This window comes from Leopardus geoffroyi, chromosome E3, assembly GCF_018350155.1.
Source record: "Leopardus geoffroyi isolate Oge1 chromosome E3, O.geoffroyi_Oge1_pat1.0, whole genome shotgun sequence".
Taxonomy (NCBI): Eukaryota; Metazoa; Chordata; class Mammalia; order Carnivora; family Felidae; genus Leopardus; species Leopardus geoffroyi.
Genome location: NC_059340.1, coordinates 29,278,087 through 29,303,831, shown reverse-complemented (window position 1 = coordinate 29,303,831; position 25,745 = coordinate 29,278,087). Strand labels below are relative to the sequence as shown.

Sequence of the window (25,745 nt, the reverse complement as noted above, 5' to 3'; positions counted from 1 at the left end):
CCCTGCTCTGAAGAACCTACGATCCACTGCACAGCACACAGTTTTCACACTGCTCCTTCCATGGAATCTGCAGGAACCATGGGGGCAGGGAAAAGGATATGTGATAACACGTTAAGATAACCACTGAGATATGCAACTGTCTTCAGCACATTAAGGTCAACATACCTCTTTTGGGGATACAAATCACCATTTCACTATCTTGTTGGGACAAGCAGATGGTTGTGTCTGGAATCTCTGATACGATATCAATCAATTCACAAACACCATATTCAGTGACATCCCAGTCTTTTGAGAAACACCTAGAATTTAACCATGTAAATGGGTAAAGAATGAGACATATCACTTGCTAAATAAACTTTGTAAGTTTTCCAAAAGAATGTTAAATAGAAAACGTTAGGTAATTATTTTAGATTTGTGGGAAGAAAAAGTGTCTTAAAATATTTGCTTTTATTTTTCCCCCCCTCTCATCAACTCACCAATGGTAAGCCTGTGAGAACTCCCTCACAATGACCTGTTTGCTGGCTTGGGATTTGAGAAGTTTTAGTAAATCCTGAGTAAAGCGCTTCACCTGGGCCCTGTGGGTAAGGGTCAACAACCTTTTGGAGCCCATTCCGAGGATCTGTAAATCAAACACTTTGATTATTTACACTCGTAAGACCTTGGCACATTCTGACTTTCTGGTTGATGGCATTTTCTCTCTCCTGTTACCGCTTTCAGACAATAAGCCCCTTTATGTGTGATATCTGCATTTTCAAACACATGTAGATCAACAGAATGTAGATGTTCAAAATGAACATCTGCTCAAGTGCCTGGGAACCCCCACCCCCTTTTCGTTTGCCCTTCATACCCCTCCTCAAATAGTTGTGAATACAGACACAAAAAGCAACTAATTTTGTCTACAAAAGACAGCTAAGGTATTCCAAGCCATTTTACAAGTGGGAAGCTGTTTTACAGGTAGGAAGCTATATAACAGTCTAGGTTAACAGGTAAAGAAAGATTCCTTAGGAACCAACATGAGGCTCCAGCCCAGGAGCTCGTCTTTCACTCATTTACGAGAGGTAAGCCCGAGTTCTCGAAAGCTCCTCTGTAAGAGTGAACAACCCTGGAGAGCTCTGGGTTAGGAGAAGGGAGGTCAGTCTACACAGATTAGAAGAAAAACACTTCACAGGGCTCTAAGGAGTTCGTTCTTTAAGTTGAAACTCACAGCTTTCTGCAAAAACCAAGAAGCCATCTTGGATGAGGTTACCAGCTAACCCATTTCTTCGGCTGAGGTAGCCAAAGCCACAGAGGAACATTCTCGTCTTTAAAATAATAATAATTCCTGAACTCTCCTTACCTGCAACACATGAGGCACAGCTTCCAGTAATTCTATCAGCTTGGAATATCCATAGTCTGATACCCGGCACTGCTTTGCAAAATGATGGTGGTAGGACGGGATGAAATTACTAATTGGGATCACACAGGACGGCTGGCTCTTTAGCAGGTCAATCACTTCCCTGCTAAACTGGATCAGCTGGGGGTTACCCACAGGACTTTTAGAACGCAGAAGCCAAGGATCTAGACAGGGGGAGAAAAAGAGAGCATTCCTAAGATATAAAGTGGGATCTTACCTCTGAAACAAAGGTAACCAACCTTGCACTCGCTCGCCTGAGCTCACCCATGACGACGCAGATGAGACCAAAGGGCCTCTTTACTTCTCAGCATCTATATTCAGGTTCTATATAATAATCAATGGGCCAGCCCAACTTCTTTATGGGCTGGCAGATGTTTTCCCACTATTTCTCGAAGTCCAGTAGTCAAAGCATAGTTCAGCATAGTGTTAACTTAAAGCAGAAGTGAAATTCCACAGCAAGTTTCCACCTTATAAACTCGTTGTATTTCAACGACTCATTTGCATCTTGGTCCTGCGGAGCATACTTTCCCACAGAAACAAAGTTATAGATGGTCAGCAAGCAGGTAGCCCAGAAGAGCCGAGCTAACCCATGTGGAAGCTGAAAACATTACCCAGAAAATCACGGAAAGCAGCAATGTAAAACTAGCTGATATAAGAGTAAGAAAGAAATTTTTCTTGAACGCCCATGTAATTGAGAAAAAGTTTTCATTATAAAAGTATAAGCAGACAAAAACCTTTCTAAGACACTGGCAGGCTAACGACACAGGAGGAAGGAGAAACAGCACAGGCCCGGGAGCCTGCATGGGCCAGGGCTGAGGGGAAGGCAGGAGAAGGTGGCAAGCAGCGTTGCTACCAGTCTTTCTCCTTCCCTGGTTTACCTTACCCTTCTTCCTATAGAGGGAGAGAAAGGGAGGAAGTATTTAGGGTCAAAGAGAAGGAAATGTGCATATAGCGGCAACGATTTGCAGTGCTGTTCACAGGTCGTGGGATTAGACACCTGCGACTCAGGGGTGCCCAGAACTCAGCAACCCACCCAAATCTAGGTTCACATTTCCTGGTCTTTTATACTAACAGCTAAATCTGTTTTCAGATTTATCAAAGTCAGAAATGTTGACCACAATGAATTTCACAGGTAAATCTGCATTTAGAGAGATTTCCTTCAACTACTTGAAACTATTTTTAAAAGGCTAGCCAACTGACAAGCCAAAAAGTCTCACAAAATTAGGTAGGGCTAAAGAGATTCGTCATTGTGAAATGCGGATTTTCCTTTTTTTACATAGCTTATGCTGGTACTCCCCAAAAGTCTTGTTCTGCCAAACCTTCAGCACTTTAGAGAGCAGTTTTTAAAAGATCAAAGGAGGGCCGCCTGAGTGGCTGTTGGGTAAGCATCCGACTCTCTGATTTCGGCTCAGCTCACCATCTCACGGTTCTTGGGCTCATCAGGCTCTGAGCTGACAGCATGGAGCCTGCTTGGGATTCTCTCTCCCTCTAGCTCTGCCCCTCCCTCACTCGAGTGCATGGGCATGCACCTCTCTCTCCCTCAAAATAAACAAACATTAAAAAAAAAAAAGATCAAAGGAGACATCCACAGTGCTTTGTGCTTGGCAAACAGGGCTGCTGTGGAAGATAAAAGCCAACAGCCTCCTCTCCTAGTAGGTGGTGGCTCAGAAACATCCGATACCTGCCTCCTACCTGTGTTTGGAGGTGGGGGCTTGTTGTGAATCCATTTGACCACTTTGACGCCATTCTGTGCAGTGGCGATGTTTACACCTGGAACACAGGTGATGAGGTGTTCTAAGGGGACACCCCCTTGATTTTCCTGCACTATTTCTAGTTCACCGAACTCTGCAGCATAACAATCTGGAAAGCTGAAGTGGGGAAAAAGAAGGGTAATTACAATAATGGAAAAGCAAAGCACCTGCTAAACAGAAATCTCTATCTTAACGTATCCACAAATAAGTAATTTCTGTTTAAATCCCCAGGATCTGGGTTTGAACATCAGAATTAAGGTCCGAGGCAGGGGAGACAATCACTGTGGCACTGACCTCTTTGATGCAGTCTGATAAGACCAGAAATTCCTAGACAATTTTCCCAGCAGAGGGTGTTAAAAATAAGGCAACTGGGCGCTCGGTCAGTGATTTACCTGCTTCAACGCATTAGTGGCTTTTCTCTCTCAAATTGTGCAGCCCGGGGCTGAGGGCTGTGTACCCTCCTCTAGCACGTGTGTGCACCTGTAGTACAGCACTTACAATACTCTCGTCTTTGTGGAGAACAAGCTTTCCTATTCATTGCTTATGTTTCTAAAAACCTGCACAAATTTTCTTGTTCAAGTATTGAGTGAATGGATCCTATTTCAGATCTACTTTGACTGCAAGGTGCTAAAAATGTTAGGATGAAGCATTCTATAATACTTGCTTGGGAAGAGGTGTGGGCAGAGGGCAGACTTTCTAGCAAGAGGAGAACTAAGGCCTCATATCTCAATGGCTTTGACATGTTCACCTTAATAAAGGCACGGTGCCCTCATGTGTCTGCAGAAGACTATGAACCTGGGGCGCAAATGTCTTCAAAGAGAGGATCACAAAAGGAATCTTATAGGAGTCTGGATCAAATTCGTGTTCACTACAGAAAAGAGAACAAAAACAGTTAGCTGACGTTTCTCAGTGGTCTAAAAGGTCTTCAAGGTAACTAACAGACGTTCAAGGACCTTATACACAAGGATTATTTCTAGAAGGAAATGAGGTTCTACCTGAAGTCCTTATCGGGGCAATGCTGTCTGCAGACAGGCTCGTGATATTCTAACTCTTCAAATATAATTGGGCTGCAATTTGTCGAGGAGCCGTCATGTGACTGCGAAGACCCCAAGGGGCTCTGCCGGGCCTGACTGCTGGGCAACAGACACACCAGTCTTCCGTTTCCTTGTTCGCGGATTGCCACTGTGTCTGTTAACTTATATAAATCCGACACGTTCAACTTGTGCCCAAATCTAAAACCAAGGATAAGGGGACAGAAGTTGACTTGGAATGTTCTCTGATTACACAGAAACGCCTGTATTGATTAAGTAAAGGGCTACTGCTAAGAACGGTTCCTCCACCTCTTCAAAAGTAAGATGGGATTAATTCTACTCTAAATTCTTTCACTCCCAAGCCAGTGACACTTGGCACTTCCTTTGAGTCACCTCTGGCTCACTGCCCATCAGTCATTATGTCATTTGCTACCTAACCCTCGAACCCCTGCAGTTGCTGCATATGACCTCACCTCACTGCCTCAGATGGAAAGCTATCTGACGTGACCTCTTTTGACTCCACTCCCCAAGCTGGAAATCCCTCTGTACCACCCCTCCCCATCTCTGCTCTGCTACCTCAGAAGAGGGAGGCTCCTTTCCAGCTACTCCCTCACCTCACCTATTCCTGAACCTTGAGACCCACACTTCCTGAGACTGGACTCCTCAATCATCCCCCCACCGTGTGTGTATCTTTCATACTTGGGAGCTTAAAGGCACAGGCTTGGAAGGCAGACAGATTTGAGTTCATATCCTTTTCCCTCCAGGATTTTATCCACAGGACTCGGGAGGGATGGCTCTCAAGTCACCAGCGGCTTCCTCCTCCCCTCCCCCCAAAACCCCATGCCACATTCTGCGCTCCCTCAATGACGCCAGCCATCCCCGCATGTCCTGGTAACACCCTCACCTCCTGGTTCTCTCCTGCTTCCGGTCCCAGGTGGTATTCCATCCAGTTCTGCCCTTCTCTTGGCTTCCCCTCACCCCCTCCCTGCTTCCCTGCCTCTCCTGATCCCCTTTAGGAAAGTAACGGTCACATCTTCATTATCTCCAATGCCCAAGCCAAGGTCAAAACCTCACTGCACTTTCTGGACAGGCTTTCTTTATTTTCTATTTCTGGTTTAACCATACTAGCATCCTCTCAGTCAGCCAGGACAAAACAACTCAGAATCAAATTGCCTCTCCTCTCCACCTTGCCTGCTACATAAAACTAGTCACAATGTCCTATTTCACTGACAACTGAAACTTCGGTGTTCCAACAGCATCTGCTTGGACCCAGGACTGGGACAGCACTGTCCCTTCTTTGTGTCCTTCTCTGCCCTGTTCATTCCATCTCAGCTTGTACCACCACCACATGGCCCGTTGTTCCGCCACTACTCAGGGCTCCGGGGCTTCAGAGTAACAGTCCAGCTCTTTGTTTTTTCCATCCTTATAGCATTTTCTCCTCCTCACTCACTTAGGGATAGTTTTCTTTGTTCTATGTGATGATTTACGAGTATTTCCTCTTCCCTTCCAGACAGAAGCTCAAGGACAAGGATCGTGTCTTCCCAGCTCCGCACTCTCCACAGAGGCTCCGACTTTTTAAAGATTTTATTTTGGGGAGGATGGGCTAAATGGGTGATGGGCATTAAGGAGGGCACTTGTTGGGATGAGCACTGGGTGTTCTATGTAAGTGCTAGATCACTGGGTTATGCTCCTAAAACCAAGACTACACTGTATGTTCACTAACTTCAATTTAAATAAATAAATTAAAAAAAAAAGATATTGTTTTTAAAAGTGATCTCTGCACCCAACGTGGGGCTTGAACTCACAACCCTGAGATCAAGAGTCACACGCTCCACCAACTGAGCCAGCCGGGTGCCCCTAGACTTCCATACCACCCATACTTCCTGAGCATCTACTAAGCCCTGGGTCCTGAAGAGATGGTCATAAGTCAGATCCAGTCCTTGTTGTCCTAGAGCTTACAGCCTAGAAGGTGCTCGAAAATGTTCATTCAGTGATGAACAAAACGAATCAGTCAATGGGAAAAACATACAGCTTTAGGGACTGAGGTCTAAATTTTTTAAAAATGAAAGACGTTTTTAAAATGTATGTTAAAATAGAAACGTGAATCTGGATACCATTGTCTTTACGTCATTTCCTCCACCAGGCTGGAAATAGTCCTCAACAGCTTTTCCTCAAGAGATTTATGCCAATCACCAACTAATATAGGAATTCTGGAAGCTGCCAATCAGTACTGACCAGATCAATGAAAAAAAATAAATAAATAAACCTAACTTACTTTTTTTCATAGATATCTGTAAATTTAAAAAGAGGCAGACAGCAGGCAGGAGCGTCCTGAAGAATAGACATTGTTTCTGCACTGTAAAACAAAATTTTACTCAATTAGAAAACAGATGTCATTCGATATCAACAGAGGATTTCCAAGTGGTATTTTAAAAACACAGTTCATAGGGAGCGGAAAAATAAACAAAAACAAAAACAGAGTTCATAAAACTGATTAACACAATGTACAGTTGACCCTTGAATAACATGGGTTTGAACTTCACGAGTCCACTTATATGTGGATTTCTTTCGATAAATGCAGTACAGTACTATAAATGTATGTTCTCGTCATTATGATTTTGGAAACATTTTCTTTCTCCTAGCTTATTTCATTGTAAGAACGTAGCATAGGACACATACAACCTAGGTGTTAAGCAACTGTTTATGTTACCATTATCAGTAAAGGCTTCCAGTCAACAGTACAGTACGCGATTAGTAGTTAAGATTTGGGGGAATCAGAAGTTATATGGGGATTTTTGACTGCATGGGGGGGGGCACCCCTAACCCCTGAGCTGTTCAAGGGTCAACTGTATACACAACATAAATTTACCAGTTTCTGGTATGTCAAAATTTATTTTCTGGAAAACCTTGAAAAAAAAATGACTTTAGGGACAAGGTGATTAAAGAATGTAAAGCCAGACACTGGGATTTTTATCAGACTCAAGCAGAGCACTTTTCACACCTGTGTATCAGAAGGACACTGACCGCTCAAATGAGACAAACACCTTGTTAACAGGAAAAAAAGGCAGAACAGCTTGAATGGCTCCTGCCACGTCGTGTGTCACGTGTTAGAGACGTGGACATAGAATTCCCACAGTGGAGGATACACAAGCAGATACAATATCATCCCGACTATAGTTTTAAAAAAGGCAGCCAAGAACGATCAGAAGAAAACAAATAGGCAAACCGTTGCATGACTGGCTTCGAGCCACAGGATTATGGATTCCCACCACGCCCACCCCCCACCCCCCAGCTTCTTTTGTATTTCTGACCTTTCCAAAGTTTCTTCAATGAGCATTATTATTTTTATTCTAGGGGAAAAAAACATAATTTAAAATAATGGTGAAGTACACATTACGGAAAAAGATCTTTGAGAGTTTCAACAGATTTTTAGGAGTGAGTTCTGTTTTACTAGTTGTCCCCAAAACAGGGAAAGCCGAAGAAGAATCAAAGCACATTAAGAATGAAAGCACCACCAGATTCCTACAATTGACAGGGTTGAAGGCAGACTTACAGAGCTGAGGGTCTATTTGATGCTAAGGATATATCTGCAGGTTGAGAGCTTGCAGCTTTGTAGATCTACCCTCTACAGACAAACCCACCTTCTCCTAAGATTTGAAGGGAACATTTCGGACTTTCCAGGCTTATAAACATTTACTGTAGAGGGCTACTATTTTTAGAACCTGTTCTGGATATGCGGTGTATTATTTTACTCCTAACCGCCTGCCAAGTTTAAGCTGTACTTCACCTTTGAGTAGTGGACTTGAGTCAGAGTTGAATTATTCTAACCAGCTTATTGCTACCTTCTAGCTCATTTTCTAAGTTCTGTCACAACTGAGAATAAACATTGCTGCGTGTGTAATCATCAAAGAGGGTTGGGAATGTGATGAAATCTATTTTATTTTTTCCAAAGTTGTTTCTGGGCCAAGAAGTTATTTCCTGAAATAAATGGTTTGTTTTTACCTCAGTAAAGAGAGTGATTTATTAGCAGCTCCTGTGGCAAGTGAGACCAGGATCTTCTTGCTGCCAATTTTGTATCTGTGGAGGCTATTCACCGCACTGATTGCTTCTTGTAAGTTCTCCATCTGAACAACAGCCTTGAGCTGATAATCTGTATGGGGGCTGAGCTCAACACTCTTCACCTACAGCAGTAAAAAGGAAAAGGGAATGCTAGGTCTACCCCGAACCCTGTCAGCTTCAACCTGAAGGTGAATTATGAAGGAACACGTCTGTGGACTTCCGTGCTTCTGTGAGGGAACGTGTCTGAATGCTACGCTTCTGCCAAGCAAAACCTAAGTGAACCAGGACTGGGTGACCTTCAGAGACGTGAAATCGGCCCGGCCTGCCTGCGTGCTCTGGCACGCGCAGCTCTCTGATGCAGGCTCGGGAGCCAATATGTGCGAGGAGTCCTTGGGGTCTTCTCCAGACCCTGCAGACACCCGGGGCATAGCCATTTTAATCACCTGGAAGAGGTGCACTTCTAGCAAACGGCACCTAAAAACCCCATCAGACACAGTAAGATACTCACAAAAACAGCCAACATTACTTTAGAATCCTACTTCTGTATTTTAGCAGCCAGAGTGAAGTAAAATCCATCAGAGTTTTATTCCCCAAAGTGCCACTTAAATCCGTGCCCGTGACCACGAGGGCCTCTCCCCTAGGTCTCCTGCTCTCCGGGGCTACGCCCTAAAAACTACAAGTATAGCATCACCGTGAGCAGGCCACAGGAAAAAGGAAGGAGTTCAAACTCATTCAGTGATACGTCTATCCTGGCTGCGGTTACGTGTGTTGAACTACGTTCTCCCGACTTGAAGCGCTAGCAAAGGGTAAAAGGAAGGCAAGAGGGGGTGAGAAGGTTACCTTGCCGTGCCTAGAAAATGCCTCCTGCATAAGCTGCTGCAGCTCCTTCCGGGATAATCTGTAGTCGATGTTGCTGATCTGGATGTCAGCACCATTTGCAAACGGGTCTGGGCTGTCAGCACCAATGCTCGAATTTGCAATGTTGAAAGCAAGTGGGGACGCTCTGTTTAAAAGGTTTGGAGACATACTCCTGCTTAAAACATACATGGTGGAGTATTTTTAAAAACTGTTATTCTATTTACTTAGTTTAAATCACTTAGGCTCTGTTTGAAGCTATATGTAAAAACAGCTCTCCGTAATGCAACCAAGCAGAATATTCGGTTTTCAAATGCATTTTTATCTTAAATGTACACTGATTTAGACTTATTTCCAAAAGTACTACCTATTGACCTGTTATTAACAACCAGTACACAATTTAATACCAAATATTCTTTCATTGGATTATTTAAAACTAGAGGCAGAAATTATAGGCAGACCCGGTGAATTCATTTTCTACTCTGGGCATTGATTCTTGGTGAATTAGCCTGCGATACCAATAAAAGTCATTTAACTTCTCCCTGGCTCTGAAAACACTACTGTCGCTCACGTGTTGTAGTCTTTTATGAGAATTTTTAATTTTAACTTTGCAGATCCAAAGTCACTTTCTGGAGCGAGCCTTCAGCAACTCAGCGCAACAAATACAATGCGTGAAGGAGTTCACAAGGTGCAACGTGGCCTCATGGCTCCTGTCCTCCAAGCTTCCAGAAGTACTCAGTGTGAGTCTGGAGAGCTTAGATAAGGTAAGCGTTACTTGGGTAAGTACAGTGCTCTACAGACTGCCCCCCACTCCTGCTTCTCAAATGACTCCCTGCAATTACCCTGTGAATAAGAATAACCAGGGCACGTGTAGTTGGGGCTGCTTCCCCAACACGACAAAGTGAGGAGGAAACAGTAAGGACATCTACACGTGCCTCCCATCATGGCCAGGGAGTCCGAGTTAAGTTTCTGTGATCTCTGCTTACCCAGATTCCCACGTGGAGGGGAGAGACGCTGAGGAGCACGGCCCCCCATTGTAAGCTAAGATGGCCTGAGGAAGGGGGGCTGGAGGACGAGCAGGGGAGGACTCATCTCTTATTTCTGTATTCCTGCACTTGCGTCGCCGGAGTTCCTTTGAACCAGCATCGTGTCATCATCCCTGCTACTGCACGCAAGCACCCCACGATCAAGCAGGTGGACTCACCGAGAAGACCAAGACTGTGCTGCGAGCAGGGGACTGACTTGCCGTGACGTGATCAGCTTGCTGAAAGCAGATGGGTAACTCACTTGGAACGGAGTCTCCTCTTTCTCTTTGTTCTCTACAGGAGAGCTGGTGACACTCCGGGGACAGGGGTTCTCTTTCCTAATGGAGGGAACACATGAAGGGAAAAGGTCACGTGCTTGCCTTCACATTAGACAAGAGGCCGTGAGGAAGAGTAACGTAACCTACTTCGGGTTGGTTTTGTAAGTGGGTTCTGCCGTCCCCGAGTTTTTGGGTGCGGGCGCTGCAGCGCTCAAGCTTCTGTGGGGAGGCGCCACCAGCCTCAGGTGGCCTTGCTGGGAGTCACTGCTTCTAGCGCCAGTCTTTGACTCCATGCGGCAGAGCTCCTTAAAAGAGACAAGCGCAGCGGAATTTAAAACTGAAGCGACCAAGATGTGTTAAACCCTGTACAGAAAACACGTAACTGAGAATTGTCAAAAACGGAAAACAAAAAAGGACATGCCGAAAGCAAGCGGGCATGTAAAACACGGAGAAGAAGAAACCGAACCTACCGTAAACTTCAGAAAGCAAGAGGTATCAAAGTTACCTGTAAACTTTTAACATTTGTGTTTTTTGTAGCAGATCCAGAATTTGCCTGCGACCCTTTTCCAGGCGTGGCTTTGGCACTGGAAGATTGTTCACTTGTATCTTTGATGAGGCACAATTTTGGATTCTTAAGTTTTTTGGGAGACTTCACTTTATCAGCAATTGCATTGGAACTCTTTGTTTCACAGAGTTCTCTATTTTTTGGAGTAAATGACACAATGATCCTATTACCAAAGACATCTTCGTTTTCCATTCGCTTCTGAGCCCGTTCTGCACTATCTTGGTTTATGAAGCGGAGAATTGCACTGCAGCCTGTGATACTCAGCACTTTCCCACCACAATTATCAGACAGGCGCCTGAGCCTGTTGGTGATGCTCTTGCCATCTTTATTTGCTGGTAGGTTATAAACATAGAGCAGAGTGTGGCACTGCTGATACAGAGGAAAAGGGTTACAACGGGTTAACTCAAGGGCACACATTCAATTACAAAATTAGAAGAACAAGGAGTGATCTCCAAACTTAAGCTAACAACCTCGGAGGGGAGGTGGTAATCATCTTGAGGGAAGACGGTGAACTTACTTAAACGGAAAAAACCCAGAAAGAGGGAAATGTACCTTAAAGTACCACTCTGGCCAATGAGAATGGCAAGATTTAATGCTCTGAATAATCAAGTCTTTTTCTTCTTTTTAACCATGAAGAACAGGGACCTCAAAAGTGGGCCATCTCTGACCTAAAATACTACATTCGACTTAAAGGCCTCTGAGGCTAGAAAAGTAAATGCCAATTTCTTTAGGAATCATATGTATATTCTCCAAATGGCTGAAATGCAGCTCAAGAGTGTAGCAGACGTGCTTTTCCCAAATCAAGACCATAAGGAATGCTCACCCTGCTGGAAATACGCGAGCTTTCTCCTAGCGAGCTTTCTCCTAGCACGTGGCTCAATAAGCTACAGGTGTAGCAATAACCGCTCTGAATCGTGCACATGCATGGTGGGGAATAGAACTATGCAAAACCAGCTCAGAGGGCTACTGAAGTTTAAGGATTAAATGCCCAAGACGTGTACGATTTACTCTGTTTATCTGACTGCAGCCACATGAGTGTGTGCAAACCATCACCATATTCTTTACCCATGACTGGAAGAAAAAGACGTAATAAATCTTTCCCTATTGCTTTCATCCAGTTGACACAAACACTGCTGGCTTTGGAGACACTGACCAGAGGTGTTGGGAAGATAAACCTACAAGCCAATTCCCCACAATACCGTGAAACAAGCTAAAAGCAAAATTCATACAAAATTCATACATGCCAATTCTCTGGTAAGAAAAGAACTATTTCTAAGCCTTACTTCAAAAATCTGGCCAGCCTCCTACAAAGAACAGCCTCACCTGGTGACCCCGTTAAGGGCAGTCTTCAGCCCCCAAAAGCTAACATTAGAGTGCAGCAAAAGAAGAATGCAAACCCACTTACTGGCATTTTTAGTGGTAACCTGGGGGGCAAGTCGGAAATGAACTCTTCGAATCTGATCAGCTCATTAGCATGATGCAGCAGTGCTTCCGAGGCCTGGTTTTTATGGACCAAAATTATGTGGAAACCATGCCTGTGTCTCAGATCACTAAGCTCCAATGCAAAATTGACATCAGCTGAAAGAAAAGGCACAGCCCACCCCGTCCCCAAACATTAGAAAGACGTGACACAGACACCCAGCTGTACTGCCCCCTACTGAGAAGGAAGGAATGGCTGGACTGGACTCAGAGTTGCTCCACCCCCCGCCCCCCAGCTCCCACCCCCTTAACTGAAACAGGAACACCTTTCACACAAGAATGAACACCGTAGGGCAATTTTACCACATACTTCTACTGAATTCCAAGACACGTTACTTCCAATAGTAAAAGAGAGCAAATATTAATATTTCGGGGAGCATCAGCTTTGGAAATTCTTCTTAGATTGTTAAAACTAGCAATACTGGGCCCAGGATACAAAAAACTAAAGTAGAATGAAAAATTACATTTTCTTTAACTGGCCCCACGAGAATCCATATTCAAGCTCTAAGGAGAAAATCCACAAAATCTACACAGACTCCGCTTTTTTCCCTAAACCGTTCTCAGAGGTAAGCACAAATATGGCCTGTGCATTTCAGCCTCTCTGGGGGCATATTTCACTCGAATGTGTTCTGGCTTCTGTAATAATTCCCACACAGCGCATTTAGTGGAAATGAGCAGATGTCTCTGCACTTACTCGACACGAGAACCACAGTGGCTGGAGCAGTGTGAGTGTTCGCAAACCTTCGGAGACTTTGGCGCAGTTTGTCGTCAGCCGCGTTCTTGGCGGTAGCGTTGATGTGGGCAACGGTCACCTGCGTTGATTCAGAGTGAGGACAAATTAGTAAGAGCTGAGCTTAGGAAATCACTACACATTCTGCCCACATCTTCAGAGACGGTCCTCAAGGAACGAAACTCTAGCTGTTGTTATTCTTGCCACTTAGCAATGAAAAAAAAATCATAAACAGATCTCAGTAATTTCAAATTTGTGTCTCTGTACAAATGAACTAGATCCATTGTTAGCCCTGCACGCCTCTCTTCATCTGCTCTTGTACTTCATCCAACCCCCTTTCAGAAAACAGGCAGACAAGGAAGTGAGATATGAAGTAATGCAGCTCTAACAGCTTTTGCCAACAACCAGGAAGTAGCAGAGATGGACAGAGATGATGAACCTAAGATTTAGGGCTGTATATGATGTCACTTGTCTCTGCTACACATAGTCTATAGCTTTCAGGATCTGGGGTTAGGTGATGGGAGAGGAAAGGCATCTGTCCCCAAAAGAGCAAAAATGGATTTATTTCTGTTAAAGTTATCAGGCTTATACTGAAGTCTCCAAGGGCAAGGAAAGGTTTTGAGAGGCATTTCAACTACATACAATACACAATAGGATTTATTAGTTTTTTAAGGAGCATAAGTATGTAATTTTAGGCAGCAATATGGCATAAAAACAGAATTACTTGTCTAAGCGTCAAAAGAACTAGATTCTAGTTCCAGCTTACGAGAATAGACTTTGCAGTCAGACAATCTGGATTTAAATCCTAGCTCATCTGGTTACTGGCCACGTGATCTTTAAAAAGTTGTTTAACATCTTGGTGCCTCAGGTGAATTTGCAAATTTCAAATAATAAATCCTATGAGCCCTTTTCATAGAGCAGTCATGAAAATCAAAAGAAAGGATGCACACGTAACCATGCTGTGACACAGCGCTAGTCACATATACGTGGCATTACTGAACGATCAAATACGATTAAGTGATTTCTAGTACTTCAGAAATAATCTTTTGCTAATTTCCTTTATTTGCCAACCTAGTAGAAATGCATATTTAACAAATTTTGAATTAAAATTATTTAAAAAAAACACACATGTGCTTCTTCTTGTACCATAATAGATGAAAAAACCTTTTTTTTTTTTTTTACCTGGCAATTATTCAGCTCTTGAATAACTTCTTTGTTTTCTTTACTGATGTCACACACACAGATGAATTCTGCTTCTCTGTGGCCTTTAAAAAACTTCTCACGGATTCTCTGTACAACAGCAGTAGCTGAGCGGCCAGAGGGAACCGAACAGTTTTCAATATCCCAAAAAACTCCAATGGGGGGTAAGTTTTCCAGCACCTGTCCGGCTAGTGCAACTTCTGGTGACCCTTAGGAAATGTTAACACTTTCAATCACACATAGTGAAAAAAATAATGGCAAATTAAAATAATAGGTAGCTACCTATCATTTTTAGTGGCAGAAAAACGAAATTATTGATTGATGTTAAGCTTAAGGATACCAACCTCACTGGTTGACCTAAAAGGACAACCCCAAGTTGCAATAGCATTCCTAAGTGATTATTCCTCTTTTTCAGGAAAGAACAAATCTAAAGGTCGAGTTACTTCAGGCCCACAACAAATCCATTGCAAAGCATGAGCCATCCTCATGCTGACCGTTATGTCTACGTTTCTCTGTACACTAACACGTAGGCGAATGGACACTGCAGCTCTGGGACCTGTCATGCTCTGCCCACGCGTGTCTACCTGCTCAGTATGGAAGAGCAATGAAGAGGTGACAAAGGGTGAAGTTGTTACTGTCCTTGATTTAAAAAAAAAAAAAAAAAATTTAACACTGCATTAACATCTAATATAAAAAAAAAAAAGTTTTCCAAAGACAAAATATCACATTAACTACTTTTTGGGGAAATGATACTAGGTTTTTCAATTCTTGTTTTTTATCAACCATTACTAAATCTTTCTAAATAGTAAGTACTTCTATGGAGTGCGCCATCAACAAGTGTAATTAGGAACCTAAGCTGACACTAAGTCCCCTCTGGCACTTATCTCTCCTAACATATACCTCGTATACCTAGTATTCTGTACACGGCATCCGACCTCAAACAGCCTCAGTGCAATGTAAAAGGCAAATGACTCGTCGGTGTCTAAGAATAAAAAGATTTTTTACCAAGAGGGAGAAATGGAGATGCACATACACAGTAGCTTTAGACCACAAGAATCTTTTCAAGGTGATTAAATGCAGTGTATCAGATACTGAAAACTACTTAAATATGCACATTTTATACCATACTGTCATTTACCAAATTTCGAAGCAGCTTTGCCTAGACTGGTCGCCAATAACAACGTGGTCTCCTTCCCTGCTCCTTTGGTTCCACAGCCATTACACAGAGGAATAGTAACAGGTGCAGTTTGAGTATTTGGAGGTGGTATATTTGGCCAGACTTTAGCAGCATCAATTATACTATTTCTTGCCGGCTGTTTTAAAAATTTTTTTAAAAAAAGGAGGAGGTTTCAGACACATCATTTCAGAACCTAGAGTTATAAACAACAACTGAAAACACATTCTAAGTGTTTCTTCTTTCCACCTGTTAGAATCTGTCGCCTCTGACAGAATGTATTTTCAATATTTCAGTGCATTCCCAGAACTATCAGCTGTTAATTCACAAACTCACTTCACAAAGTGACTTTAAATGGTCTGGGACGACTTTCACAGCCTAGGGCGTATGTATCCTGCAGAGGAGACCCAGACATACTTTCCGTAAAGGAAACTAAAATCTTTACTTGAACACCCGTGTGATCGAGGCCAAGTTCCAAGTCCCTCAAATTATTACCAAAGAACACCATGGGGTGACCTATGTTAACATGAATGGGTCCATATATGAGGTGAGTGTTAGTTATGAGAACTCTAGCCTTTAAAGACACAACAGAACCCGAAGCTTTGCCGAACTAGGTGTACGTGTAGGCAACGGATTTATTACAACGAGAGCCTCTAAAAGCACAAACTACGTGAGTAAGGACTCTGCACGTTTTTGGATGGGCCTTCCCATTTTACCCTTCGCCTCTTTCGGGACCGACAGAGGCTATGCTGCTGGGGAGAAAGCTACCTCCCAGAAGAATCTTCAGCCCCATGCACCACAGAGACTTTTCGAGATAGATCCACTTTAAAAAAGTCACTCCTCAAAAGTCAGCTGCACCCAACATAACAAATAAAAAGATACACACCTTGTTGAGACAGTCTTCGCAGTAAAGTGAGCCCTTTAAACAAACCGGAGGTACCACGTTTAGGTGCAAAGAATTGGTGCACAAGTGAGGCGTTAGCTCCGACTGTGAAATGTGCTCTTCCAAATGCCCCGGAGCCCCGCTTGTGAAATCAGAACAGGGGAAATAGCCAGCAGAGGCGCAGCCCTGGAGAGCCGGAAACTGATGCAGCTTGTGCACGTTACCATGGCAGGATTGGAAATGAAGCTTTCCACAACAGGGCAGGTGTTTGCAGGAAGATAGATTACTCTCTAGACACATGCTGGGGAAGTCACTTGCAAGGCCGGCCAAATTGTTCCTAGCTGAGGCATTCTGGAGCGAAGATGCAGACTGGAAGGCAAACCCTGACCCTACCTGACACGTGACTGTCCTGGTGCTCTGTGAGTCTAACAGTGCGCCTGGGTGAATCAAGCTACCGCTACCTCCGCTACCACCGCCGCCACCGCCACCACCAAAACGCATCGGCGAAGTGGAGGGTTCATTAGGGCAATGAGCGCAGCAGCTTACTTTGGGGACGGGTGAAAGCTGTATTTTAGGTTGCTGGAGAGAATGAATATCTGGAAGCGGGACTGCTGGAAAAAGTTTAGAGCCAGCATGAAGGGGAGACGGCACGTCCTTTAACTCCACAGCAGCTTTCTTGTTCTCCATGTAATCTTTCTGGGAAGAGAAGACCAGAAGGCAAGTTAGCTTCACGGGGCCGGTGAGTTTTGGTTACTCACATCCTACTGCAATCTAGAGACGGAAGTAGTGTTCAGTCCTGTTTACATCACTCGATCACAACCAAACAGAAGGAGAACGGAGTGGTGGCTGAAAGCAGGGGCCTTATTCACAGAACAGGGAAACGGACAAACAAAATCAAGACCGTGTCCTTCCTGGATTTTAAGAGACTGGGGCAGGGTGCTGCTTACACGGTCAGCAAGGCAGGTTAACCATCTGTGCCTCAGGGACTTCCCTTTGATAACTTCCCCTTGCCTCACAGGGCCTTCTGAAGACAAAACAGGTGGTACGAAAACAACACAATCACGAATGGCGTTCAACAAGGATGGCTCACAAGCCAAGTGCGTTGAGGAAAATACTTAATGGTTCCTGCAGTCAGACCATAAAGCGTTTACTAAGGTCCTCCAGACGATTCCAAACTTTCGGATGAGACCAGCTATCTGCCCACATGGCCCATCCATGGAGTCTTAAACATGCTGTTGGGGACATGAAGCAAACTCCAGGCTATCATGACCTAAAGCCACAAGGCCAACCAATGCTATGTAGCCAGTGAAAAGGATTAATTAGAAAACTGGGCACAATATTCAAGAGAAATAGCTTGCCATATGCCTCCAACACAGACACAGGACGTTGTGTTGTCGTTGGTGTTAGGGTTGGAATGTGATACTCAGCAGTTGTAGGACCTGGGGTAAGGTACATAACCTCTCCATACTTCGGTTTCCTCAAGCTGCAGTTGGGAACACGATGTAGCTCCTACAACGGCTAGGAGGATAAAACACGACAGTGCACATAAAGCACTCAGCAGGGTACCTGGTCACTGAAAGGGGATCTAACTAATCGATAGCCCTTCCTGGCTGGCTGCAGAAATTATTAAGAGAAAGCAGATATGGTGATGGAGACATGCTCTTCCCTCAGAGTATAGAACGGGCCATCTGACTGCTATGGTTTCACCCCTTTGGCTGTGGTTCTACATTAACCTGGGAGAGCACACTCATTTGGGAGAAATCAGGATCTGAAGATGTAGGATTTTTCAGGTCGACTTCTCCTAAAAGGGCGGGGGGGGGGGAGGGGTTGCTGATAACCGACTGCCAACAAGCAGCGTGTCCTGCTCTCTTGGTAATTACAGTTCAGGCTAGAAATTCATTTACTGGCATTCGGATTTATATAGATCTGGCTCTTATGGTCTTGACTCAGGTCTGGGTACCACTGAAAGAAGCAGGTGTCTGGATCTATAAAGTGAAAGTGCAATCCTGTATTGTCGGACCCCACGGGGGCCTGACCGACCGTCCCAGGAAGCCCTGCTTGAGGTACCAACCCTGCTGTCAGATGTCCTTAAAGTAAATGACCACAATTACTGATGCCATGCAAAAAAGAGAAGTATATAATGAAACCCTGGAGGAGATAAGGAATTTAGCTGAGTTTTAAAAAAGTTATTAATACCCTTATATGAATTCATAAAGTCTCATTCAAATCCCAAATGCAAAAGCCAAAAAAAGGAAACAAGCAAAATAGAAAAGTGGGAACATGATGCATGCATGACATCAGAAAAAGTCAAAATCACTATGAAAAAACAAAGGAAGAAGTTGCAGACATGTTTAAATGTTCAAGAGAAATCTTGAACAGAAAAAGACCGCCAATCAGGTCCTTTCAATCTTCCCTTGATTTTAAGACTCAAACCTCAGAAGGCTACAGTAGAATAAAGTCTATTTTACACTTTCCTCTGATTCAACTCTACAATTTGGATTTCATCTTTGGAATCTCTGACTTTCCTAAGAAGTCTTCCCAAAATGTTAACATTAAGTATTCAAAGCAGCTACAGTTAAAAAATTATGCTCTCCTTGAGTCAGAAATTATAATCATGTGCTACAAGGAGGAAAAAGCAGGATGCAAAGTAAAACTTAGCACAGACTCCAGGGAAAGAGAGACTGCCCCAGACCAAATGGGCCACTCATCTATTTGCATAAGGAATTTGCTATGTCCTCAGTCTTGCACATAGTTACCGTGTGGGGGCTAAGTGGCAATGTGTGCTCAGGACGAGAAAAGCAATTAGAAAATTTCCAGAGCCATGGCTTAGCATCATTATTTTGTCGGAGCCATCCAAGTGTTCTACTGCAGGGGTCCTCAGTTCCGTTTCCTTCCATCATACAGCCATACAAAGTGGTTCAACATTCTCCCATCTTTCTTTTCTGTCATTCTTCCACCCTGTTAAGAACAAGATCTCAACATCAGTTATTTGCATAAGGACAAATTTTACTATTAAAAAGTGTAACTTCAACCGTACTTACGGCGCAACTACATTTACGGTACAATAGCTCCCAATAAGTCAGATATAGAAACAAAAGTAGAATTCTAGCCAAGTGACAACCTCCTCCAGCCCCAAGGAGGCCTTCTCTACAGTTTTTCTTAATTCTTCTCAACCATCTCTCCCCTAAAGGCTCTACTTGCGAGGGTCAAAATGTTAATAGACAAGAGCATGTAATTTTAGTAAAAGAACAAACACACGTCTTCATTTCCAATTATGTAAGATTCTGGCATCTGACTTAACAGCAACCTAACCCACTGTGTCATTGATGTGACTACAGAAGGTCCAAATTAAGTGACCTCTGTGGACTCTGAATTTGATTCTGCTACAGAACAAATCGAACCAATTCCTTCATTTACTTATCATGAAAGTGCAATCTGATATACCACCAAAAATCCAACCGAGAAATCTCAAGTCACAGATGTGCTGTATCTATTCCAGTGCAACCACATTCTTACAAGTCTTAAACAGTACAATAAAAGCAGATCAAATCGATAACAGCCACTGGGCATGGAGGCGGCCTGCCAATGGTAAGGACAGCGGAACGTCACTTCCAAGTCTTCGCCATCATACCAAACAACCACCTCTTCTTACCCACAATGGCCATTTTAAGGTCATCAATTTATCAGAAAGTTCACGTGAACATAAAACAATTTTTTTTAATGTTTTTATTTCTTTATTTTGAGAGAGACAGGGCATGAGTGGGGATGGGGCAGAGAGAGAAGGAGAGAGAAAAATCCCAAGCAGCCTCCGCATGGTCAGCGCAGAGCCCCACACAGGGCTCAGTCCCGTATACCGTAAGACATGACTTGAGATCAAGAGTTGGACACTTTAACCGAGTGAGCCACCCGGGCGCCCCTGAAAACAATTTTTTTAGCTATCACTCTGATAAGATGCTCCTCTCAAGAGTTTAACATCAACACAATATGGTGAAGGGAACAATGACTAACCAGTACTCTAAAATATACAACTGATCACAGAAAGCAGGGGTAGGCAAACTATAGCAGGCCAGCCAAAACCAGCCTGCTGCTTGTATTTAAATGGCCTTCAAACTAAGAATGTATTTTATATATCTTTAATTCTTAGGGGAAAAAAATTGTGCGACACAACATTATATGAAATTCAACTTTTGGTATCTATAAATAGAGAAATTTGTTTAAGTACTGTCTGGGGCTGCTTATGCACTACAACTACAGAGTTGAGTTACCAGAAACAGAGACTGGAGGGGAAGGCCTAAAACATTTACTATTTGGCCCTTAAGTTTCAGTTTCTTCCTCTGTAGAGTGTGCCTAATTTCTCCCCCTCCAAGGCACTGCGGGGGGGGGGGGGGGGGGGGGATTAGACAAAGGACTCCTCCCCGCTCCCCATCCATTTGTTTTCACCAATGCATAGTCTGTGCTAAGCACAGGGCTTGCTAAATCTTACATACTAAGTAATTATTTGTTAAATGAAGGAATGAATAAAGTAACTATTTACCTACTACATACAGTAGTTAGGAGTTAAGTTAGAAGCAGAGACAGCGTTAACAGCCACAATGATAAATTATAACAGCTATACTAGCTGTTTTTCTTACTCAAGACAGGTCTTATAGTCCCTTACAATCTCCTCTTTAGATCATAGGAATTTGTGATGTTCACAATACACAGCTTCAACGTGCTCTCTCACCTCTTCAAGGCCAATGCTGAAAGTGAGGTAACAGGGAGAGTATAATACAGATTACAAAGTACTTTTATTTAACATTATTTCCTCACTCAGTAAATATTTATTTAGTGTCTACTATATAACAGGTCTGTGCTTGGCCCAGGAGATACAATGATGAAAGCAACCAGACAGTAAGATCCATTTATGTACTCTTTTTTTTTTCCCCACAGTCAATCTGTGAGATAGAGGAGAGAGAAATAAGCCACATTTTACAGAGGAGTAAGCAGAAGTTTAATTAAGTTTTGCAACTAGCCAAGATCACACAATTAGAGAGGGGGCAGAACCAGGCTTGTCCACCCCTTTCCACCACAACAAGGTGCCTTCCGTATTGCTCAACACAATCAACAGAAAGCACAAATGTATTAGCAGGTTAGTGGCCCGCACCCAGAAAATTTCCCAAGCATTCCTGGGAATGCCACTAAGTACTTAGGCAGCCAAAGCAAGTTCTATCCGATGTGAGTGAGTCTTTGAACAATTCAGACAGTGCTTGAGAGCACAGACTCTACTGTTAGTCTGTGTATTAATTCCCAATTTTGCGGCTTCCTATCTGTGCAGCTTTGGAGAGCTCACAACCTCTCTGAACCTCAAATCCTATCTGTAAAATGGGCCTGATAGTAACCACAGCATCCTCAAAGGGCTGTTGTTGGGATTTAATGAGACAGTCACGTTATGAAATTTAGAAGTGGCCTTCTCTTAACACCCAAGCTAGTCCTGGATCCACAAACCACCCCAACCCATTACTTTGTTTTCATAGGTCTTTTATCTAAAATTACTTATTTGCTTGATGTTTCACGTCGCCCCTATTGAATATAAGCTCCATGACAGCAGGCATCATGTTTTCTCATTCAGGGCTGTATTTCCTGCACCTAGCAGTGTCCGGTACCTATCAACAATTGTCCAATGAGTGAAGAGTTCAATAAACGTCTAGGAAGACCACTTAGGTTTTCATCCCCCAGGAGGCAAAACACCACAGTTACCGCTCAGAGAAGTTGGGGAGTCCAAAAGATACAAATGTAACTGGAAAGCTCTTGGTAATACCAGAAAGGTGCTTGGGAAACTAACACGTGTACCACGGTGTTGCTTTGCAATTAGTAGTGGGAGTGGCTCAGGGCAACTCAACACTTATCTGTCAAGCCAGAGACTACACCCCAGAGAGTGCTGAAAGACCGAGGAGAACGCAAAAACGCTCGGGGCGGGGGTTAAAAACACCCGCCCCTTTACTCCTCTCTGAACCTTCCAACTGTGCACACTGCTCGAGAAGGGTTGCTCTCCACACCTGGAAGCCCCACAGGGAGCAGGGAGGCAGGTGCGGGCGGGGAGCCAAACACCCCCAGAAGGCAGTAGCGGCGCAGCAATGACAGTCGTGAACGGACCTGAAAGGGAGATAACCGGAACCTTTGCTGGCGGCCTGACTGGTGGGTCCCAGTCCTTCACCTCGGAGTAGCCAACCTCCCCCACCCCCGCCAGCAAAGGGCAGGGGAAGGGGGGGTACTTGTCCCGCCTCCAGCTGGTGGCCCCAGAGCAGTGAGTCCGTCAGGAACTAGTACCCAGCGCTGCCAGCCAACTCACCTCAGCCGCCGGCTCCACCTCCGCTCACATTCCGGCCCCGCCGCCTTCCCCCCGCCCCCCCAGGCCCTTTGTTTTGATTCCCGACTCCGCAGCTCCCGCCGCCGCCGCCAAGCGCACCCTCCACTTCCGCTTCCGCACCGCGCCGCCCCTGTCGCAAAACCGACGCCCTTCTCTCCCCACCTCGCTCCGCCCCTTCCTCCACTCCGCCCCCGCCGCCGCGTCCTCCCGCGCGGGGCGTGCTGGGAACCCCGGGGGGGGCGGGGCCTCGCGGCCCTGCAGCCTCGTCAGGCTCAGTCCCCTCCCGATAAACCCCTAAATAGGGTCCTTTCCCGGAGGAGACCCCGGCTTTTTTGGCGAAAACCCCAAGTTTAAGGAGGCCTTCTCCCTTGCTTATCGCGGTGGAGTGGAAAGGAACCTGAAAGCGAAGAATGAGGGGGCTTGTGCGGTGGAACCGGGGGAAAAAAAACCTCCCAACCGGGAATTGGTACAATTCAGCTCTTTCGGTCTTTTGAGGGAAGACGGTTTAAGTGGGATTTCGATTTAAAAAAAAAAAAAAAGTCGTTTTGGCGCGCGTTCCGCTCACCCTCGCTCCCTGCTCTCGTCACGTGACGAGTCTACTTTTTTTTTTTTTTTTTTTTTAATGAAATGACGCATATTTTCCACAACATCCTTAATCTAGTGCGACCTAGCGGCGAGAGGAGAGAAAAATAACTGCCAGCGGGGCTTCTTGCCCCGCTGGCAGAAATGAAGATGTGGACCCGGAGTCGGCGGGACAGTGTCACCTACTCTTAAGGGGTCCTCGTGATTTTAGTTAAAAAGCGTCATTTTTAATGTGTGGTTTTTGTTTTTTTGTTTTCTTGAGAGAGAGCGCACGCAGAAGCGTGCTTGAAGGGAGGGGCGGGGAGGACGGGGACAGACGATCGGAACCCCGTTCTGTGCGGACAGCAGAAGTGGGGCTTGAACTCCTGAACCGCCAGATCATGACCTGAGCCAAAGTGGGACCTTAACCGATTGAGCCACCCAGGCGCCCCAGAAAACATCATTTTTTGAAAGCGCTGGTCCGGAGCTCGTTCCAACGCATGTGAACTTTTCCAGGGACCGGTTGGGGGAAGCCCTGTGAAGCCAGTGACAGTTTGGGTTTTAGGTGGATGCATGTGCCATGGTTGCGGTGGTGGTGGTGGTGGGGTAGGTGCTTCGCAGTCTTTACTTTGACCTGAAGGGTTTTATTTTAAAGCTCAGCACCATGGTCATTTTTGAAACTGCCAACTGCTCGCGATTTCCTGTTGCCAACGAGAAAAACAAAGCGCCTGTCTAAATCCAGACCTATTTCAGATGTGCTGGCTGAGTTCGACCTAGAAGTTTGCTGAGAAAACAGATGAATTTTGCAGAAGAATGAGCAGAAGCCACCCAATGAGATTCCCCTCCGCACCCCTCCCCCACCCCCAGGCTGCGGGGTGAGGCAATTTCATTAGGATTAGGCAATTCGCACTAAGTGGGGGAAATTTCAGGGGAAGCTGATCCATCCCTGTAGACGTCCTTGTAGACGCCTATTGTGGAGGGCAAGATCAAACACGCAGCTGAAGCACCCTTCGTGCTTGCCTTTCAATTTCCAGAAGGCAGATGACAAGCACACACATCATCTGCCTGCTTAGGTATTTATTACTGCTGAGTAAATCTTCGCTGTGTCTGTGTGTGGGTATTATTTTCCAAGTGGGAATTAGAACAGAGGAAAAACAGCCCTGTGTCTAGTGTGGTTTTGTTTTGTTTTGTTTTGTTTTGTTTCTCTCTCCCAAAGTACGAAACAAATAATGCTTCTCTTTGGAGGAGTTTTTCTTTTTATTGCAGTTGAGTACCTCTTAACACAGACCAAAGTAACTGAAAATATAAAAAGGAAACAAAGTAATTGTGGATTTTAATTGCCTTTTAAAAAGGACTTTTAGTCACAAGAACAATACAGAGCAGACACATTTTGTTGGACTTTGCTTGGCATTCTTTCAAGCCCAGAACTGTGCCTGATCTCAGCAAGTTAAATGCAGTCAATAAAACGGAACCCATCGGTTATGGAAAGTTAATGAAAAGTCTGAATTACAAACAATTTTTGATGAGATGCAGTTTTGGTGTTTTCTGTAGAAAAACTGCCTCAGCAGAGGACACCAGCGTTTGGAAGCAATTGTGAAGTGAAATGCAATTTGATACTTGTGAAAGAGTGCTTTCACATTTTTCTGAAGATCTATTTTTTTTTTTCAACGTTTATTTATTTTTGGGACAGAGAGAGACAGAGCATGAACGGGGGAGGGGCAGAGAGAGAGAGAGACACAGAATCCGACGCGGGCTCCAGGCTCTGAGCCATCAGCCCAGAGCCTGACGCGGGGCTCGAACTCACGGACAACGAGATCGTGACCTGGCTGAAGTTGGACGCTTAACCGACTGCGCCACCCAGGCGCCCCTGAAGATCTATTTTCTTAAGTATAGGCCCTGTTAATCTTATTCCTATTTCTTTCCTGGGCAAACTCTTTGATCAGAGAGTAACTTTCAGTTTTTCTCTGTACAAATTATAATCTTCACGTTTATGAAACCGGGATGAAGTTTTCTTTTGGGGCTATTTAAGCGGCTACTTTAAATTTAATTCACCTCCTCAATTAATCTCGCTGCCACTACAGGAGTTTCTCCCCCAGCAACTTCTCTCCTGCCTATGTTCAGTTCAGTGTTTTGCAATAATAAATTATGATGGAAGGACATAAGCAAGAAAAACAACTCTCTGCTAATTCTAATTATTCTAATGCTAATTCTTAATATGTAAAAGCTACACGGAAAACAAATTGAATAAAGGGAGGAAAAGGTTTTAAAGTGCACCAAAATTTTCATTTCAAAGGTTTTACCCAATAACCAATCCATTTCCCTAAAGTATTCCTGACGAGGATTTTCATGATCATTTCAGTATCCTCCCTGTTGTCTTTATGGAAAATGAAGGAAATTGGAAACTAACTAGTTTCA

General features: G+C 44.3%; 1 protein-coding gene across 10 annotated transcripts in view; it reads right to left on the bottom strand.

The window, feature by feature from the left end:
• Positions 1-22,890, bottom strand: part of MARF1 (meiosis regulator and mRNA stability factor 1) — a 39,531-nt gene extending 16,641 nt beyond the window's left edge. The window contains exons 1-19 of one of the 10 annotated variants that reach the window (XM_045461828.1): positions 22,752-22,890; positions 19,180-19,381; positions 16,427-17,119; positions 15,505-15,679; positions 14,349-14,575; positions 13,131-13,248; positions 12,363-12,535; positions 10,898-11,323; positions 10,540-10,697; positions 10,294-10,452; positions 9,075-9,267; positions 8,178-8,356; positions 6,451-6,531; positions 4,140-4,376; positions 3,893-4,012; positions 3,086-3,261; positions 1,337-1,557; positions 477-619; positions 166-299 (exon numbers count right to left, since the gene is read on the bottom strand). In XM_045461828.1, coding sequence (XP_045317784.1) covers positions 166-299; positions 477-619; positions 1,337-1,557; positions 3,086-3,261; positions 3,893-4,012; positions 4,140-4,376; positions 6,451-6,531; positions 8,178-8,356; positions 9,075-9,267; positions 10,294-10,452; positions 10,540-10,697; positions 10,898-11,323; positions 12,363-12,535; positions 13,131-13,248; positions 14,349-14,575; positions 15,505-15,679; positions 16,427-17,119; positions 19,180-19,323 — 3,757 coding nt within the window. In that variant the 5' untranslated portion in view covers positions 19,324-19,381; positions 22,752-22,890. Of the gene's footprint in view, positions 1-165; positions 300-476; positions 620-1,336; positions 1,558-3,085; positions 3,262-3,892; positions 4,013-4,139; positions 4,377-6,450; positions 6,532-8,177; positions 8,357-9,074; positions 9,268-10,293; positions 10,453-10,539; positions 10,698-10,897; positions 11,327-12,362; positions 12,536-13,130; positions 13,249-14,348; positions 14,576-15,504; positions 15,680-16,426; positions 17,120-19,179; positions 19,382-22,555 lie in introns of all 10 variants that reach the window. The other 9 variants (XM_045461831.1, XM_045461826.1, XM_045461827.1 and 6 more) reach the window with 9 other exon arrangements.
• Positions 22,891-25,745: the final 2,855 nt, after the last annotated feature.